The 20655-nt window shown below is 44.7% G+C and overlaps 1 protein-coding gene across 9 annotated transcripts in view; it reads right to left on the reverse strand.

Moving 5' to 3' along the window:
- Positions 1-1162: 1162 nt before the first annotated feature.
- The window catches only part of VSIG4 (V-set and immunoglobulin domain containing 4), an 87636-nt gene continuing 68143 nt past the window's right edge, over positions 1163-20655 (reverse strand). For all 9 annotated transcript variants that reach the window (XM_077479298.1, XM_077479263.1, XM_077479272.1 and 6 more), the window contains 4 exons: positions 13669-13800; positions 7305-7406; positions 4231-4252; positions 1163-2658 (listed from right to left, as the gene is read on the reverse strand). In XM_077479298.1, coding sequence (XP_077335424.1) covers positions 2481-2658; positions 4231-4252; positions 7305-7406; positions 13669-13800 — 434 coding nt within the window. In that variant the 3' untranslated portion in view covers positions 1163-2480. The remainder of the gene's footprint in view (positions 2659-4230; positions 4253-7304; positions 7407-13668; positions 13801-20655) is intronic.

Below are 20655 nucleotides of genomic sequence, written 5' to 3' on the forward strand. Positions count from 1 at the left end.
ATCCGCAGACACCAGATTTCATCCGCCTCCGCAACAGTCTGCACAGCGGATCGGATGAACATGGACAGACGGTCCGTGCGCATCCGATCCCCATAGAGGAGAGCAGAGATCTGACAGGGCGGTCCCTGCACAGTGTGCGGAGACCGCCCTGTCCGCAGCCAGCTTAGCGGGGACAACGGAGCGATCCCCGCTGAGCGAGCGGATCATCACGGGGCGGATCATTACTGATCCGTCCCGTGTGAAAGGGGCTTAAACCTGTTTGATGTTGGCAGCTTCTCATTACTGCGGTTGATCAAAAATAGGTGTGCGCATTAGTTGTTTATTTTAAAATATATAATGCAGAGCCAGACTTCGGGCAGGTGACAGGGGGACACCAGGGGGTGGGGGGGCTGGAAAATAAAAGATCACCAGCAGTGTGCTGTCGGCTTCTGAGTTTGCATACTCCTGCTATGTGTCTAGCCGGGCCGTGATGACGTCACTCTCGTGCAAGTGCGCATTATACTGTTTTTGTGCGTGTTTGCAAAATTGGAGTGGGCCGGTCTGGATGAAGTCCAGGGCCAAATTTTTGTCCCAGTCCAGCCCTGGTGACACAATGTCAAGAGGCCACATAGAGCAATAGCAGTAATAGAAGCGCCGATAGGAGATACAGTAGATAAACAACATATACTGTATGAGGCGTTTTTTTTCTTTCCAAAGAATTTGTATTTCTGTTGCTTAAGTCCTGAGACCCACACAGCACAGCTAGGTAGATGGTACCACTTACACTTAAAGAGTACACCTCTGTGTATCCCTAGTCTACTGGTTGGACAATGAAGGAGCAGCAGCAGAAGCTTGAGGTCAACTTTTTGCTCTCTATGGTATTTCCTCCTATCAACATGCTTCTTGTCAATACATTTGCATTCAGCACTCCTGGTCCTGACCCACCCCGACTGCCGCTGTATAGGGGATTGCAGGAGGCTAATACAAAGTCAAACTATGGTGGTTATTCGTGATGGCTTTGCAAATGCTTGAGACATTTTTAAAAATAATTTCTTATATGTAGACCCCCAGATCTCAGCCTATAGATACATATCTTATTATCTATCACATAATTTCCTGAGATATAAGCTTTAGTTGGCATAGGCAATGCAGCACATTACTGGCAATAAAAACAAAAACAAAATTGCCATCATAATTAAATTACACTCTTCAAGCAGGAGCAATGGTAAACAATAGCTCATTAAAGCATACAATATATGGCCAAACTTTGGTGGGCACATGACAATCACACCTATATGAGCTTTCTGGAAATCAAGCAGCCACAAATCTTCTGGAAAGGTTCTGAACAAAATTTGTGTCTGTAGGAATTTGTGTCCACTTGTGAGGTTCGGTAGAGACATGGGGTGAAAAGACCTGATGTTCTTAAGAGCTGAGGTCAGGTTCTGAAGCTGGATGAGAAGACCTGAGCCTAAAGGTGATCAGTAGAGTTGAGGTCTGGTACTGATATTGGGTGACAACACCTGATCCCAAAGGTGTTCAGTAGAGTTGAGGTTAGGAACTGATGTTGGGTGAAAGGACCCGATCTCAAAGGTGTTCAGTAGGGTTGAGGTCATGTTCTAAATTTGTATGAGAAGACCTGATTCCAAAGGTGTTCAGTAGGGTTAAGGACAGGTTGTGAATTTGGATAAAAAGACCTGATCCCAAAAGTGTTCAGTAGGGTTGAGGTCATGTTCTAAAGTTGTATGAGAAGACCTGATCCCAAAGGTGTTCAGTAGGGTTAAGGATAGGTTCTGAAGTTGGATAAAAAGACCTGATCCCAGAGGTGTTCAGTAGAGTTGAGGTCATGTTCTAAAGTTGTACAAGATTACCTTATCCCAAAGGTGTTCAGTAGAGTTAAGGTAATGTTCTAAAGTTTTATGAGATGACCTGATACCAAAGGTGTTTAGTAAAGTTGAGGTCATGTTCTGAAGTTGGATGAGAAGACCTGATCCCAAAGGTGTTAAGTAGGGTTGAAGTCAAATACTTATGTTGGATGAGAAGACCCGATCCCCAAGGTGTTCAGTAGGGTTGAAGTCAGGGCTTCATGCAGGCCACTCAGCTTCCTTCATACCCCACTGGTCAAATCATGTCTTGATAATGCTGGCTTTGTACACAATCGTGCTGAAACAGAAAGGGCCTTCACCAAACTATTTTCCCAGTATTTGAAAAACACAATTGTCTAAAATATCTTTGTAGTATTAACAGAACCCTTCGCTGGGAACACCTAAACTCAATTATTTAGAGGGAGTCCACATACATTTGGCCATATAATGTAGGTACTATTGGTGTATGGGTATGCTTTCTCCATCACAAGTGTTTATGTGGATCACCTGCAGTCATTGCAGAAGTCAACGATCCTTTCATTCATGTCCAGGCCGATTATGGTCATTCATTTTTTATATAATTTTTTTTTTTTTTTAATCATGGTGAGCTATGGGTTAAGCAGAGATGCATGGTGCACATCATTTTGAACTTTGACACTGGTTGTCATTTGCTTCTGGATTTTTTAGAACAAGCTGCTCATACATATGAGAACACGTTGGGACGCTCTCATACTGAGACACGGGAAAATCAGGCTCATAATTATTTGATGCTGCGTCACATGAACGTCCTTCTAAATTCAATGCCAGCTGGTTCATTCTGCAGGTTAAAAAAAAAAACATAAAAGAAATAATTAGAATTTATTTCATGTCATTTTTTGTATTCCTATTATTTAAAAAGTATGTAATAATCTCAAAAATGTACGTCCTATTTTAAAGCAGACTTTGCAATAAGATTCAAGGTCCATTTTTACCATCTGGGTTCTCACTAGGGTTGCCACCTTTTCTTCAAGTCAAATACGAACACTTTAGCGGCTCACAGCTATTTTTTTTATAGTAAAAAACTAGCAATAGTAAAAACTATACATATATTTTGCTATTAAACAACATTTATAGTCATATGATGAATCATATGAACATTTCTAATCATATGAATAACAAGAGTCCCCCTTTACATAAGAGACCACAAAGTTCCCCTTTTACATCTGAATCCGCACACTGTAAAGGGGGACTCTGCAGACTCTGAAGTAAGGGAGAACTCTGGGGCCTTTAACATAAGGGATCCTCTGGGACCCAGATTTAAGGGGGAACACTGAGCATTCTAGTGTACAAAAAGGACTCTGATGTAAGGGGAAACACTGTGGCCTCTGGTGTAAAGGGGAACTCTGATGTAAGGGGTGCTCTGAGAACCCCGATTTGCCTTAGTGTACTCACTAAGAGAGAAGAGGGAGACTTCAGTTACAGACAGGGATGCATGGTGAGCTCATTCACCCCTTGGCAGTCAGCACCTCTCATTCAGATGTATCTGATGCTGCTAGACTTCCAATTTCTAGCACCAACTTGCTTTCCTATTCTGAGGTACAGTGCCAGGGATTGGAGTGTGGACAGACAAAGAGGGGTGGGGGGAAGAGGCGCAGATCTCTCTCCTCTCCTCTCCTCTCTGTGTGTGTTTGGGGGGGGGGGGGGGGTTGTTAGTGCTGGCTTTTGGGCAGTGCAAAAGAGTATAACAGACACTCTCAGCTTAGACAACTACAGCCAGCAGCCCTGCTGAGAAGCCACAGTCCAGTCTAAATAATGTGTCCTGGTTTCAGGCATTCTGAATCCCAGACGCATGATTCCAAACCCAAACTGTCCAGGTGAATCCTGGACAGGTGGCAACCCTACTTCACAGCCAAATGCTCACTGCACATGGACGAGTCACGCTACGCCTCCTCAATGACCGGACAATCTACTGGGACCTGTGACGTGTCCCAGAAGTTTGCAGGGAGAGAGGGGTAAGAGGAAAACTTCCACTCGAGCCACCTAGGTGGGTACCTGTCAAAACTAGGTACCTGCGCCCCCTTCCAAAAAAGGCATGACAAATGTGGCATAGAAGGGGGTAAGGAGTGCTTAAAGTAGAACTTCCATTTTTGGACGGAACTCCACTTTAAACTTTTTGTGTAAAAAAAAAATAATTATATAAGAAAAAAATGAAGCAAGTTTTAAAAGTAAAAAATAAAGAAATAAAGAAAAAGTGCAATGAACATTAAGTCCAGTGTATACCTAAAAAACACCAAGAATTACCATCATTTTCTATTCCTACCACAAAATGGCAAATTCTAGTCATCAAAAAAACAGTGTCTGACACACCAGTTTCTTTTAATAGTACATAAATTAATTTTCTTTAACTTACGTGGGTAGGTTGTAGTTGAAACCTGAAAAAAAAAAAAAAAGGGGAAAGGAAATCATTATCACAAATTTCAGACTGGTTTACAGAGTGTATTTCTTATGCTGTGTACACACGATCGGACTATCTGGTGGACTTAGACTCTGGTCCACCGGACAATACAATTGTGTGTGGGCTCCAGCGGACTTTTTCTTCCCAGAAGTCCAGCGGACCTAGAAATAGGACTTGCTTCAAAATTGTCCGCCAGACTTGGCTTTTAGCGGACAATCTGTTCGTCTGTGTACTAGTCTGATGGACTAAAACTGACGCTAGGGCAGCTATTGGCTACTGGCTATGAACTTCCTTATTCTACATCATCATGTTTGAATCCACCGGACTTTTGGAGTGATCTTGTGTGTCCAAGTTTGTTCACTTGAAAGGTCTGGTGGACCTCAGCTGCAAAGTCTGTCGGATTGTCTGCTGGACTAAGTCAGCCGGATAGTCCGATCGTGTATATGCGGCATTAGGGTCTTGTTCTATAATATGAATGCATAGCTTCTAACTGTCCCTGATTTGGAGGGATTGTCCCTGATTTGGAGCAATGTCCCTTTGTCCCTCATTCCTCCTCATTTGTCCCTCATTTTGGTCTGATCTCTATAGTTGTATAAAAAGTGTTTCCCAGAGCTAAACCTTTCCTCCAATTTCTAAATTGCTGCATTTGTAAATTTTAAAAGCCAATATAAAGGAATGGTAGTGGTAAAAAAAAAAGCCCTTGTGGATTTAATTAAACTTTTTTTGGTTAATTTTCCTTTAAGGGGGTGTGGCAGGGGGCGTGTCCTATGAATAGGTGTCCTATAGTAGGTGTCCCTCATTCCCATCTCAAAATGTTGGGAGGTATGTTAATGCTTTGATGTGGGTAACAACAGTAGCTCTTCTAAAGCCTTGTTCACAAAGGGGGCACCACGGTGCGCGCTGGGGGTCAGCAAGCCATTGATCGTGATCGACCATGAGAAGCTGGACTACCAATATGTTGGTGGTGGAGTGGATCGGGGCTGTCAGTGGAATCCATTGGTATTCCAGAAGCGCCCTGTAAAAAGGGGTCATAATTCTCTGGTGAGTGGCCACCCATCACTGGGGTGCTCATGGTGAAGAACTAGGAATCCGATTTTGAGCCTCACAACTTGGTGGTAAGATTTATCACATATGGACTTACATAGTTACATAGTCAGTAAGGTTGAATAAAGACACCAGTCCATCCAGTTCTACAATTGTCCCTATCCCTGTACATTGTACACTCACATTGGTCCCTACTCTCAAGGAGCCCACAATCCAAGGTCCCCATTCACATGCTAGGGCCAATTTGGGTCAGAAGCCAATTAACCTACCTGCATATCTTTGGAGTGTGGGAGGAAACCGGAGTACCCGGAAGAAACCCACGCAGGCACAGGGAGAACATGCAAACTCCAGGCAGGTGGTGTTGTGGATGGGATTTGAACCAGCGACCCTTTTTACTGCTAGGTGAGAGTGCTAACCACTACACCACTGTGACTTTTATCTTGCTATTTATTTGTATCTGTTCACTTTTAAAGGGGCAGCTTCTATTATGTTTGTTCACTGATTTCACCGGGCGCCATTCATTATTTTTCATTTTTTCAGGTAGGAAGTGCTCCCTGCACAGCGCTGTGTGTATTTGTGTATGGGGTGGGGGTGTGAAGGGGACAGAGGGGAAACTGTTGGAGGGGGGACAGAGAACACTAAAGTGGGGGGGTGAGGGAGGAGAGGGGCAGAGGACACTAAAGTGGGGGGGGGTGTGAATGGGGACAGAGGACACTGCAGTGGGGGAGGGGTGTGGGGGATGAGGGGGGAGAGGGTCATAGGTCACTACAGTGGTGGGGGGTGAGGGGGGAGAGGAGCAGAGGACACTAAAGTGGGGAGGGTGTGAATGGGGACAGAGGACACTGCAGTGGGGAAGGGGGTGGGGGATGAGGGGGGAGAGGGTCAGAGGTCACTACAGTGGGGGGGGGGTGAGGGGGAAGAGGGGCAGAGGACACTAAAGTGGGGGTGTGTGAATGGGGACAGAGGACACTGCAGTGGGGGAGGGGTGTGGGGGATGAGGGGGGAGAGGGTCATAGGTCACTACAGTGGTGGGGGGGTGAGGGGGGAGAGGAGCAGAGGACACTAAAGTGGGGGGGGGTGTGAATGGGGACAGAGGACACTGCAGTGGGGAAGGGGGGTGGGGGATGAGGGGGGAGAGGGTCAGAGGTCACTACAGTGGGGGGGGGGTGAGGGGGAAGAGGGGCAGAGGACACTAAAGTGGGGGTGTGTGAATGGGGACAAAGGACACTGCAGTGGGGGAGGGGGTGGGGGATGGGGATGAGGGGGGAGAGGGTCAGAGGACACTAAAGTGGGGGGTTGAATGGGGACAGAGGACACTGCAGTGTGGGAGTGGGGGGATGAGGGGGAGAGGGACAGAGGACACTACAGTGGGGGAGGGGGATGAGGGAGGAGAGGGGCAGAGGACACTAAAGTGGGGGGACCACAGTTTAAATGGGTGCAGTCAGACTCAGTGGAGAGAGATTTCTGCAGCATATTTGGCAAGTACAGAATTACAGTATATAGAAAATAATATGCAAAGTGGTTGGAGGGAAGCTTCAGAATGGCGAAGATGTTTTTATTACAAATTATGTGAGCAGACTGCAGTTCCTCTTTAAAACTAAGTGCAACATTGCAAGACAAGACCAGTAAAATGTGGATAACTGCTATTAACTATCCTTTGTAAAGCGACAGCATTCACAATGTGTGTTGTACAATATAACAAAGAGGAACATGCAAGCAGTAAGTAAATGGTACTCCAAAGATACATTATGGAGAAAAAGGAGTCACATCTACAGAAACGCAGTTTGACACGTGAATTCCACATCGATGATGTTGATCAGCATGTGCAGAAAACCATAAATCCTATTCATAATGGGGTCTGTTATGCGCACAATGTAAAGGTCGTTGCTGAGACATACATTGCTCCTTTTTTTTTTTTTTAAATACTATTACTGCATCTTTTGTTATTCATGCATCACATCTACAGCATTTTAACAGCAACTTACTCTTTGTTTTCCTTCTTCTGGCAATCAGAACAATAGTGACGATTAAAACCGATACTATACAGAGTAAACCAATAATAAGAATGTAGAAAAATATTCCAGAACCTGCCGAGAGAAAACAAAAGAGACACGGTCATTTTCAGTTATTAATATTCTGCCCTAATATGTTAAGGAGGATTGGCAGTCAGCTTTTAGGGTAGGGGCGTTAAACAACATGGGCCGCATCAGTATAATGGTTGCCCTTGAAGGGCCGGCTGTATCTGTAAGACTATATACATTTATCCAGGCCTTTTTTTTCTCAGGAGTGGGTGCAGGAACTCAACCATGCCCCAATTCCCACTAAACCGCATCAAATGATGGGGGTGGCCAAATTGTACCAACAGTGGGAAGATCCTAAAAAGGCCATAAATACCAGGAATGCATTATGTGTGGAGCTCAGGGATGTGTTATGTACAGAGTGCAGAGTTCAGGGGTGCATTGTGTACAGAGTGCAGAGTTCAGGGGTACGCTGTGCACAGAGTGCAGAGCTCAGGGGTGCACTGTGGACACAGTGCAGAGCTCAGGGGTGTGCTGTGGACACAGTGCAGAGCCCAGGGGTGTGCGCTGTGGACACAGTGCAGAGCTCATGGGTGCGCTGTGGACACAGTGCAGAGCTCAGGGGTGCGCTGTGGACACAGTGCAGAGCTCAGGGGTGCGCTGTGTACACAGTGCAGAGTTCAGGGGTGCGCTGTGTGCAGAGTTCAGGGGTGCACTGTGTACAGAGTGCAGGGTTCAGGGGTGCGCTGTGTACAGAGTGCAGAGTTCAGGGGTCCGCTGTGTACAGAATGCAGAGTTCAGGGGTCCGCTGTGTATAGAGTGCAGAGTTCAGGGGTGCGCTGTGTATACAGTTCAGAGTTCAGGGGTGCGCTGTGGACACAGTGCAGAGCTCAGGGGTGCGCCGTGGACACAGTGCAAAGTTCAGGGGTGCACTGTGGACACAGTTCAGGGGTGCGCTGTGTACACAGTTCAGAGTTCGGGGATGCGCTGTGTACACAGTGCAGAGTTCAGGAGTGTGCTGTGTACAGTGTGCAGAGTTCAGGGGTGCGCTGTGTACAGAGTGCAGGGTTCAGGGGTGCGCTGTGTACAGAGTGCAGGGTTCAGGGGTGCGCTGTGTACAGAGTGCAGGGTTCAGGGGTGCGCTGTGTACAGAGTGCAGGGTTCAGGGGTGCGCTGTGTACAGAGTGCAGAGTTCAGGGGTGCACTATGTATACAGTGCAGAGCTCAGGGGTGTGCTGTGTACACAGTGCAAAGTTCAGGGGTGCACTGTGAACAGAGTGCAGAGTTCAGGGGTGCACTGTGTACAGAGTCAAGGGGTGTGCTGTGTACACAGTGTAAAGTTCAGGGGTGCATTGTGTATAGAGTGCAGAGTTCAGGGGTGTGCTGTGTACAGAGTGCAGAGTTTAGGGTTGCGCTGTGTACAGAGTGCAGAGTTCAGGGTTGCGCTGTGTACAGAGTGCAGAGTTCAGGGTTGCGCTGTGTACAGAGTGCAGAGTTAAGGGTTGCGCTGTGTACAGAGTGCAGAGTTCAGGGTTGTGCTGTGTACAGAGTGCAGAGTTCAGGGGTGCGCTGTGTACAGACTGCAGAGTTCAGGGGTATGCTGTGTAGAGAGTTCAGGGGTGGGCTGTGTACAGAGTGCAGAGTTCAGGGGTGCGCTGTGTACAGAGTTCAGGGGTGCACTGTGTACAGAGTTCAGGGGTGCACTGTGTACAGAGTGCAGAGTTCAGGGGTGCACTGTGTACAGCATGCAGAGTTCAGAGGTGTGCTGTGTACAGAGTGCAGAGTTCAGAGGTGCGCTGTGTACAGAGTGCAGCATTCAGGGGCGTGCTGTGTGAGGAGTGCAGTTTCGGGGGTGCACTGTGTACAATGCAAAAGTGCAGGTTAAGGGGTGTGCAACATACAGAGTGCAGAGATTAGGGGTGTGCTGTGTATAGAGTTGTCAGGGCTGGCTTAGCCCTTCCTCCTCTGGGCTGGTCGCTCAGCTGTCGGCTAATTGCCAGCTCTCTTGTCTTTCCACAGTTACCAGCTGTTCCCGATGATGCTCGTCTAACCTGCCTATTTTAAGCCTTCCTGCTCACTTTTTCATTTGCCTTCGCGTTGGTCACATCACAGGGAACCAGCTCCTGCTGTTTGTTTCAAGACTGGCTTGCTGACATCCCACCTGGCTTCTTATTCTGCTTGCGTTGCTCTCCTTGGATCCCTGACTTCCGGCCTGTCTGATTACCCGATCTGGTTAATGAACTTTGGACTGGCTGACTACCCGATCTGGCTACAGGACTCTGGCTATGCTTGACTACGCTTTTCTCTATTTACCTTTTTATTTTTATTAATAAGCAAGTGTGATTTGATTGTACTTCTGTCTCAGTCTGTTTCATGGTTTCTGACAAGAGTGCAGGGTTGAGGAGTGCATTAAATACAGAATGCAGAGTTTAGAAATGTGGTTTGAACAGTTTTCATGGTTCAGCTCTTTTATAGGCTGTCCACGTCCTGACCACTTCCAGCTCTGACCTTTGCACCACTCTCACTCATTCGCCATCTCTACACATACTTCCTTCCACAGCCCCCATCTCCCCCCACGTTCTGGCTCAAAAAAAAAGCCCTGGGTGTGGGGGCCACATGAAATGTCCTGGCAGGCCAAATTCAGCCTACGGGCCTTGTGTTTGACACATGTTTTCTAGGGGGAAAAAACAAGAAGAATAATATGAAGGAATAAGAAGGAATAAAAAGAAATACATTGTTTTATTCCTTGTTCCTCCTCACAGCTGGTGCTCTCATCCACTCTTCACCGTGGGCAGGCCTTATTAGTCCTCACCTGCTATAAAAGACTAGGGATGAGCTCAGGCTTGTTTGCATACTAGTTCAAACCCCCCTGAGCTATCCCACATGGAAGCTGCCATTGCAGACCACCAATCATAGGAAGTCGAGGCGTTGCCCTCCCCAAAGCCACATGTATACATGCGGATGTGAGGAATGCCTTGGCCGCTTAAGATTTAAGTCCACAGTGGCAACTTCCTGGCGGGCTAGCTCAAGTGGGTTCAGACTACTGTAGTATCTGAATATGACTGGGCACATCCCTGTACACAACTGCTGGTGCTGCATTGAAGGTGATGACATTGGAGAGTCTGCAACCTGTGGGCGACTTTGTGGGACCAGTTGTACAACAAGGAGGAACACAGCAAATTCTAGGAGTCAGGTAAGTATTTTACGTCATACCTTACCCCCTAACCTAGTCTATGATATGTAGAAGGTGCAACCAGATAGCATTTTTTACATACAGACACAAGTTAAGCTTTGATGTATCTCTGGTTTATAGGTGATAATGCAAGACCAAACTTATGTGGCCACCCCCCCCCCCCCCCCCTCAAATGATTGAGTTAAGGTGTGCCTGATCATTTTAGACAATTGTGCTCTTACAAACTTGTGGTGACAGTTTGGTGAAGACCCTTTTGTTTTTGTAGCTTGACTGTGCCCCGGTGTGCAAAGAAATCTCCATTAAGACATGGCTTCACTAGTTTGGTGTTGAGGAACTTGAGTGGTTGGTGCAGAACCCTGAGCTCAACCCTACTGAACATCTTTGAGATGAATGAGAATGCCAACTGTAAGCCAGGTCTTCTGAACCAACATCAGTATCTAACCTCACAAATGCTACTTTGGAATAATGGGTATATATTCCTACAGACACCCTCCAAAATCTTGTGGGGAACCTTCCCAAAAGAGTGGAGACTGTTGTAGCCACAATGGGGGCACAACTTCATATTAATGCCTATGGTTTTGGAATGGGATGTCGAACAAGCTCATTTAGGTGTGATGGTCAAGATGCTCACAAACTCTTGGTCATATGTGTTAGCGATACATTAATGTTGAAGAAAGGGAAGGAGGTATAGGTACTTACAGTGAAATTTTAAATTGCTCTTTACTAGTATAAGATGCCGGAAAGTAATAAAGCATCACAATCTTTGAAGTGTTTTGATGACACTGGTGTGAGTACTATAATGAATGAATGAGTGACTTGTATAGTGCTACCTATGCGAACTGAATCTCTTCAGGGCGCTTTCTTGCCACCGGTGTCCATCTGCAGCTTCATGACCAAGTTTTCCACTTACTTACACTCTGTCAGCAGTTAACCACTTACTACCTGTAGGACATGTCTGCATATCCTCAAGTTGAATTTGTAATACTGGGACCATGGCTGCAGTCATGACCCTGGTATCTTTTTTTTTCAGCCAAAGATGCTCTATAATGTAAAAGTGATCCTTGCGACTAAATAGCTGCTGGATCCCCTTTACCTTCTGCTGCCTTTCTGGGCTCTCCCATTTTGCTAGCTTACCATGGAAGTGCTCAAGAACCCTGTTCCCTGATAATCTCTATGGTCTAAGAAAACAGAAGTGATAAGAACAGTGTAAAATAAAAAAAAGTAAGTTCCCCCCCCATGCAAAGGCAAACACATATGTAGGTCCCATACGCATATGTAAACGGTATTCGCACCACACGTGTGAGGTTTTGCCATGAACATTATAGAGAGAGTAATAATTCTAGCACCAGACCTCCTGTGTAATTTTAAATTGTAAAGGCTGCGTCACCTATGGATATTTTTAAGCATCGTTGTTTGTTCTCATTTCACGGGCATATGAAATGTTAAAGCGTGAAATATTTGGCATCTGTTTTCTTTGACATAACATCATCTTTTCTACTTTACACAACAGTTGGGCATTATATTGTGTTTTTGTACACTGAAATTAATTAAAGTGTATTTTTTTCCCAAAACATTGTGTTTGAAAAACCACTGCGCAAATACGGTGTGACATAAAGAAATCGCAGCACCCACCATTTTATTCTCTAAGGCCTCTGCTAAAAGATATAGATCATGTTTGGGGGTGCTAAGCAGTGGCCGCCCTTGCATTGTGGGCGCACGCGTGCTGCCCCCTCTAACACCTTCGCCGCCATCCCTATTCATGTGCTTGGCCCCTTTCAGGACGCCAGACACAGGAAATACTATGGCGGGGGATAGGCGCTATGGCCAGAGGCTCTAATCTCCTTCAAAACAGGGTGGGAGCAGGGCGCAGAGCACTGGGTCTCGCTCCCACTCTGTTGTGTGACATAGCAAAATTTTCACACTAATGTTCCTCCCTTCCAATCAGGAGGCAGGTCAGTGAGACCTGTCTCCCAACTGGCCAAAGCATTAGGCAATCCTATTGGATGCCTAACGCTTTGGCGGAAGAGGAGGAGACATGGCAGAGAAGGCCCGAGGAGCTGAGCTGCAGGAGAGCCCCGTCACACCAGATGAGGAGCAGAGCCCGGCCACATGAGCGGTAAGTGCCGCCGGACCAGCCACGGGGGGACTGAGGGGTTGGTGAAGTGACAGCCAGGGAATGCGCCTGGCTGCATATGATGAGCACAGTGGCTGTATTTGATGGGCACTGTGGCTGTAATTGATAGCAGAGTGGCTGCATATGATGGGCACATTTGCTGTAATTGCTGAGCACTGTGGTTGTATTTGATAGGCACAGTGGCTGCGTAGGATGGGCACAGTGGTTGCATATGATGGGCACAGTGGCTCCATACGATGGGCACAGCGATTGCATATGATGGCACAGCGGCTGCATATGAGGGGCACAGCGGCTGTATTCGATGGGCACAGCGGCTGTATTTGATGGGCGCAGCGGCTGTATTTGCTAGGCACAGCGGCTGCATATGATGGGCACAGTGGCTGTATTTGCTAGGCACAGTGGCTGCATATGATGGGTACAGCTTGCTACAGCCAGGTATATATATGTACACAGTGTATGTACTGTATATATACCGTGTGTGTGTGTGTGTGTGTGTGTGTGTGTGTGTGTGTGTGTGTGTGTGTGTGTGTGTGTGTGTGTGTGTGTGTGTGTGTGTGTGTGTGTGTGTGTGTGTGTGTGTGTGTGTGTGTGTGTGTGTGTGTGTGTGTGTGTATGTGTATATTTTTTTTTTTTTCTGTTAAATACAACTAGTGCAAGCTCCTGAATTTGACTTGACTCTTGAAATTTCCTATACAGCAGAGCTCATCAGTCATCTTTCTGCTGCTGCTCTTTCACCATCCAGTCAGCAGGCTAGGTGTGGAGAGAGGACATCACCTAAACTCCATCTACAGTCTATAACAGTGAAAGTAGTGCCATCCATCTGTCTGTGAAGCGTGGCAGAGCTGTATAATTCAGGACTGGATGGACAGGTAAAATGGCTCCCATATATATTTCATGTGTGTTTAGGGGGTTTGCCTGGAGTCCGTTTTAAAAATACACTGTCTTTGCAACACAAGTATCCTAATAAAAGTCCATTACACCGATAATATCTTTCTTCAACTTACTTTTAATGGCTTCAGCTGGTGGGTTATTGTGTATAACGTGAGTGGTAAATGAGTATGCCGGAAACGAGCTTGAATGGAACTTCCTGGGTTGTTTTGTCCTGGCAATGGCTGAGTCATCTTCACTGGAAGCTCCTATTATGTAAAAAAAAAAAAAAACATATGTAACTGTTACAAGGCAATATGTGCATACAAAATGCAGGAAGTTATAGAACTACAAACAAAAAAAAAGAATAAAAAAAAAGGAAAATATTCACAGATATTAAGAAAGAGATTGAGATAAAAAAATATATACAGTATCTTACAAAAGTGAGTACACCCCTCACATTTTGGTAAATATTTTATTCTATCTTTTCATGTGACAACACTGAAGAAATTACACTTTACTACAATATAAAGTAGTGAGTAAACCGCTGGCAACAAAAGTGAGTACACCCCTACGTGAAAATGTTCAAATTGGGCCCAAAGTGTCAATATTTTGTGTGGCCACCATTATTTTCCAGCACTGCCTTAACCCTCTTGAGCATGGAGTTCACCAGAGCTTCACAGGTTGCCACTGGAGTTCTCTTCCACTCCTCCATGATGACATCACAGAGCTGGTGGATGTTAGAGACCTTGAGCTACTCCACCTTCCGTTTGAGGATGCCCCACAGATTCTCAATAGGGTTTAGGTCTGAAGACATGCTTGACCAGTCCATCACCTTTACCCTCAGCTTCTTTAGCAAGACAGTGGTCGTCTTGGAGGTGTGTTTGGGGTCGTTATCATGTTGGAATACTGCCCTGCGGCCCAGTCTCAGAAGGGAGGGGATCATGCTCTGCTTTAGTATTTCACAATACATCATGTTGGCATTCATGGTTTCCTCAATGAACTGTAGCTCCCCAGTGCCGGCAGCACTCATGCAGCCCCAGACCATGACACTCCCACCACCATGCTTGACTGTAGGCAAGACACACTTGTTTTTGTACTCCTCACCTGAATGCCGCCACACACGCTTGACACCATCTGAACCAAATACGTTCATCTGGGACTCATCAGACCACAGGACATGGTTCCAGTAATCTATGTCCTTAGTCTGATAGGTCTGGATATGACGCTGAGCACATGCACTAAACTTCTTTGGTCCACCATGGTGAGGCCTGTTCTGAGTGGAACCTGTCCTGTTAAACCACTGTATGGTCTTGGCCACCATGTTGCAGCTCAGTTTCAGGGTCTTGGCAATATTCTTATAGCCTAGGCCATCTTAATGTAGAGCAACAATTCTTTTTTTCAGATCCTCAGAGAGTTATTTTGCCATGAGGTGCCATGTTGAACTTCCAGTGACTAGTATGAGACAGTGAGAGCGATAACACCAAATTGAACACACCTGCTCCAAATTCACACCTGAGACCTTTTAACACTAATGAGTCACATGACACTTTTGTTGCCAGCAGTTTAGACATTAATGGTTGTGTGTTGAGTTATTTTGAGGGGACAGCAAATTTACACTGTTATACAAGCTGTACACTCACTACTTTATATTGCAACAAAGTTAAATTTCTTCAGTGTTGTTACATGAAAAATTTACAAAAATATAAGGGGTGTACTCACTTCTGTCAGATACTTTTGTATCAATCTCGAGACACCTTTCAGGACATACTGTACCTCTAATTGATGGTTTGAGGACTGCATATTTTGAAACCACTAGAGGGCACTAGTATACCAAAATAGTTTCTCTTCTCTCTCTCCTCTCGCTCTCTCTATATATATATATATATATACAGACACACACCATAACATTATGACCACCCACCTAATATTGAGTAGGTCCCCCTTTCCCCACCAAAACAACTCTGACCTGCCGAGACATGAAGTGCACTAGACCTCTGAAGGCATGATGTGTTATCTGGAAGGTATCAGTCAGTAGCAGATCACAGCCTCTGCTGGCTTGCAGTCTTCCCTTAGTCATAGCTCCCAATTGTCTCTGGTTTTGAGGGACTGTCCCTGATTTGGAACAAAGTCCCTCTGTCCTCCTCATTTGTCCCTCATTTTGGTCTGCTCTATATAGCTGTATGTAAAACGCACTTTGGGATTTATTTACTAAAGCTGAAGAGTGTAAAACCAGGCTAACTTCTGCATAGAAACCAATCAACTTCCAGATTTTATTGTCAAGGCTTAATCGAACAAGCTGAGTTTAGAAGCCAATTGGCTACCATGCACAACTGCACCAGATTCTGAGTGCATTAATTTTAGTAAATCTACCCCTTTGTATCTTTCATAAAGAATTTCTCAGTGCTAAACCTATATATATAATATATATATATATATATATATATATATATATATATCAGGGCTGGACTGGGACAAAAATTTGGCCCTGGACTTCATCCAGACCAGCCCACTTTAATTTTGCAAACAAGCACAAAAACAGTATATAAAACTATACGCAAAAAAACAGAAGTAGCATAACATAAGGAGTCCTCACTAACCTCTTTTATTATTTCACTTATTCTCATCTGTATTTTTCTCATCTTTCTCACATCACTGCGTGAAGTTGAGGGTAAGCCACACGCAGCCATTACTTTGTCACTGAAACCGGCCCACTGATATATATATATATATATATATATATATATATATTCTGCATTTTACATTTTAAACACCAGTATATATGTATAGTGGTGTTAAAAAAAATAAAAAATAAAAAAGCACTTGTGGGTTTAAGGGTTTAACTAATCTTTTTTTGTATAACTCTCCTTTAACCGCTTCCCGACCGCCTTTAAAAAATTTATAATAAAAATGCCATAAAACTATCCCCTATTTTGTAGACATTATAACTTTTGCGTAAACCAATCACTAAATGCTTATTGCGATTTTTTTTTTCCAAAAATATGTAGAGGAATACGTATCGGCCTAAACTGAGTTAAAACGAGAGTTAGACTTATGCCGCGTACACACGACTGGACTTTTTGACAGCAAAGGTCCATCTTGTGTGGGCTCCATCGGACCTTTGTTTGCCAAAAATCCGGCGGACTTTAAAAATAGAACATGTTTTAAATTTTTCCACCGGACCGAGAAATCCGCTCGTGTGTATGCTAGTCCGACGGACAAAAAACGACGCTAGGGCAGCTATTGGCTACTGGCTATGAACTTCCTTATTCTAGTCCAGTCGTACATCATCACGTTCGAATCCGTCGGACTTTGGTGTGATTGTGTGTGGCCAAGTCTGTTAATTTGGAAAGTCCGTCGGAACTCCGCTGAAACTCTGTCGGAAAGACCGCCGGACCTAGTCCCTCGAAAAGTCCGGTCGTGTGTACGCGACATTACCGGTAACTCTGTTTCTAGGAGTCGTCCAGGACAGCACTAGAGAAATAGGCTCCACCTGCAGAGGCAGGAAACACAATCCAGATCTTTAAAGGGCGGTCTCTGTCCCTTCCCCTTCAGTCTTGTAACCGAAAACTTCCCCGGAACGGCTTCTGTAACAGCAAAAACACTTGTCCAGCATTATAACAGCATATAGGGAGGGAATCCATGCTGTCCTGGACGACTCCTAGAAACAGAGTTACCGGTAAGTCTAACTCTCGTTTTCTCTAGTCGTCTGTCCAGGACAGCACTAGAGAGGATCAATGAGAATTTACCAGATTGGGGGGGGGCTACCGCTTGAAGGACCTTTCTCCCAAATGCCTGATCTTGCTGAGATAAGGTCCAATCTGTAATGCTTCATAAAATAAAAAAATAACTGCTATCCCACAAAATAATTGTTTCTAGCAAGTAATTAAAACTAGAATCTCCAGCAATGTTTCTTATGTGCATAAGACTATTCTAATAAAAAAAAATTACGATAAAAGCAAAAAAATAATGATAACAAATATATGTGATTGATACAAATAACAATACTTATCAATCTCACTGGGAAATATCAAATAAATAAATTCATTGTGAGATATCAGATAAATAAATAAATAAGTAAAAACATTAATGAACTCAATAAAGTGCTTAAAAAGAGAAACGTGTAATAATCAATGAAATTAGATAAATATATAAATGTGCTCAATAAAGTGCTCTAAAAGAAGAAAAAAAGAGAAAGTGCAACAGTCCGTTGGATTAAAGATAATCTTCCAGCGAAATTCTGTGTAGAGAAAAAACTTCCTTCACCACCAGTGTGCTGATTGGCAATCTGAATGTGCGCTTACCAGACCAAAAAGGAATCTCAGCTCATAACACATGTCATTATAACTCCTAAGAGAGACCATGGGAATGGGACAGCAACAAATCCTTCTAGAACGACCTCCACTGACGGGATCACTCCTCCTCACTGGGCACACACTCTCCAGCCTTAAAGCCCCTCCAGGAAATTTCTTTATGTAGGAAAAATTCCTTCTCAAGGTTTTCCGGGCTCCGACAAAATGGCCGACGCCTCCCTGTACCGAGGACACTTACTTCCCTTACATGGCGGACGTTCGCCCCCCTAGTGGTGGCTCAGGCTCCTCAGGAGTGATCCCGTCAGTGGAGGTAATTCTAGAACAGTGATGGCTAACCTTGGCACCCCAGATGTTTTGGAACTACATTTCCCATGATGCTCAACTACAATGCAAAATGTATGAGCATCATGGGAAATGTAGTTCCAAAACATCTGGGGTGCCAAGGTTAGCCATCACTGTTCTAGAAGGATCTGTTGCTGTCCCATTCTGATGGTCTCTTAGGAGCTCTAATGACATGTGTTATGAGCTAGGAATTCCTTTTTGGTCTGGTAAGCGCGCATTCAGATTGCCAATCAGCACACTGGTAGTGAAGGAAGTTTTTTCTCTACACAGAATTTTGCTGGAAGATTATCTTTAATCCAACGGACTGTTGCACTTTCTCTTTTTTTCTTCTTTTAGAGCACTTTATTGATCACATTTATATATTCATCTAATTTCATTGATTATTGCATGTTTCTCTTTTTAAGCACGTTATTGAGTTCTTTAATGTTTTTACTTATTTATCTGATATCTCACAATGAATTTATTTATTTATTTGATATTTCCCAGTGAGACTGATAAGTATTGTTATTTGTATCAATCACATATATTTGTTATCATTATTCTTTTGCTTTTATCGTAATTTATTTTTATTAGAATAGTCACATCAGATTTACAGTGATCACTTTTTTGGCAATATTTTGTTTGATGCACATAAGAAACATTGCTGGAGATTCTAGCTTTAATTACTAGCTAGAAACAATTATTCTGTGGGATAGCGCAGTTATTTTTTTATTTTATGTCCATATCTGATGTGTATCACATCGTAATAATTGCTGCTTCTAAATATTTCGAATAATTTTTTGTGGTGGGGCTTTTAGGCTAGCGCAGTATTTTTCTTGTTTTTAATGCTTCATAAACGTCGAGTAGCTTGACCAAGTTGCTGCTCGACAAATTTGTTCTGGTGTCGCTCCAGCTCGCTCTGCCCAAGAGGTCGATAGTGCCCGTGTAGAGTGAGCCATGGGGGGAAAAGGACATTCCATTTTCATCACTTTGTAAGCTTCTACAATAGCTTGTTTGATCCACCTTGCAATTGTATTCTTTGAAGCTTGTGACCCCAATTTTTTACCCGCATGTAAAACAAATTTCTAATGCTTTTCGAAATCTCTAGATACTGCAAGACACAGGCTCTCACATCCAGTTGGTGAAACTCTACTTCCTTAGGATTAGTGGGGGACCCACAGAACGAAGGTAAAACTATTTCCTGTGTTCTGTGAAACTTTGTCACTACTTTGGGTAAAAACCCAAAGTCCGTGCGCAACACCAGCCTGTCTTCAAAAATTTGCAAAAACGGCTATTTCACCAAAAGTGCCTGAAGCTCGCTAATGCGTCTGGCTGTGGAAATAGCCACTAGGAACACTGTTTTGAGCGTGATCCATTTCAAGGAAAGCTCTTCTTCCTGTGATTTTTTTTTACCCATCCCTGTAAAACAATTGACAGGTCCCATTTGGGTAAAATTTTGAAAGGAACAGGTTTAATCCTGGTCAACCCCTTAAAGAACCTACTAACTAGCGGGTCTGCTGCCAGAGGTTGATCCAAAAAAACAGACAGGGCTGTAACTTGTACTTTTAAGGAACTAATGGCCAGTCCCTTATCCGCACTGTCTTGTAAAAATTCCAAGACTGTCGGGATACTTACAGACACCTTTTTAGTGTCTAACCATGAACAAAAAACCTTCTAAAACTTGGGTTACCTTCTTTCTACTAGAAAGGAGTGTTCTAATCACCCTATCCGAGAGCCCCTTAGACTTCAAGAGGCTCTCTTCAGACGCCAGGCCGATAACTTCAGGGTCTGTATTTCTGGCAACAGAACTGGACTCTGGGACAGCAGATCCTCCCTCTCGGGCAGCGTGAGGGGAGGCTCGTCTGTCAGGCCCAGCAGCATTGAGAACCACGGTCTCTTCGGCCAATACGGAACCACCAGTATTAATGTGGTCTGTTCCTGCATAAATTTCCTCAGGACTAGAGGAATTAGCTTGAATGGGGGGAAGGCGTAGCTAGTGCGAAACACCCAGTTTTGTGCCAAAGTGTCTATCCCTTTTGCCCCTGCCACCCTCTCTAGGGAGAAGTATACTGGGCCCTGGGTGTTTGCTTTCCTGGCGAACAAGTCCACCTCCGGGAGACCCCATTTCTGCACTATCAGCTGGAAACTTTCGCTGTTCAGGGACCATTCTGATTCGTACACCTGGTGTCGACTCAGAAAATCCGCCAGGTGGTTGTCCACCCCCTTTAGATGGACCGCCTAAACAGACTCTAAGTTTTCCTCGGCCCAGTGCAGGATCATACTTGTTAGTTTGATCAAGGACGGGCATCTCGTTCCTCCCTGTTTGTTTAGGTAGGAAACCGCCACCACGCTGTCCGAGATCACCTGAACGTGGTGGTCCCTCAGATCCCTGGCAAACGCCCTTAAGGCTTCCCAGATTGCCTGCAACTCTCTCCAATTGGCCGAACTCTGGGACTGTGTCTTCCCCCAGCACCCTTGGGCTACTTTCGA

The sequence above is a fragment of the Lithobates pipiens genome, unplaced genomic scaffold (assembly GCF_037356315.1).
Source record: "Lithobates pipiens isolate NorthernLeopardFrog02 unplaced genomic scaffold, aLitPip1_a1.2 Scaffold_1, whole genome shotgun sequence".
Classification (NCBI taxonomy): Eukaryota; Metazoa; Chordata; class Amphibia; order Anura; family Ranidae; genus Lithobates; species Lithobates pipiens.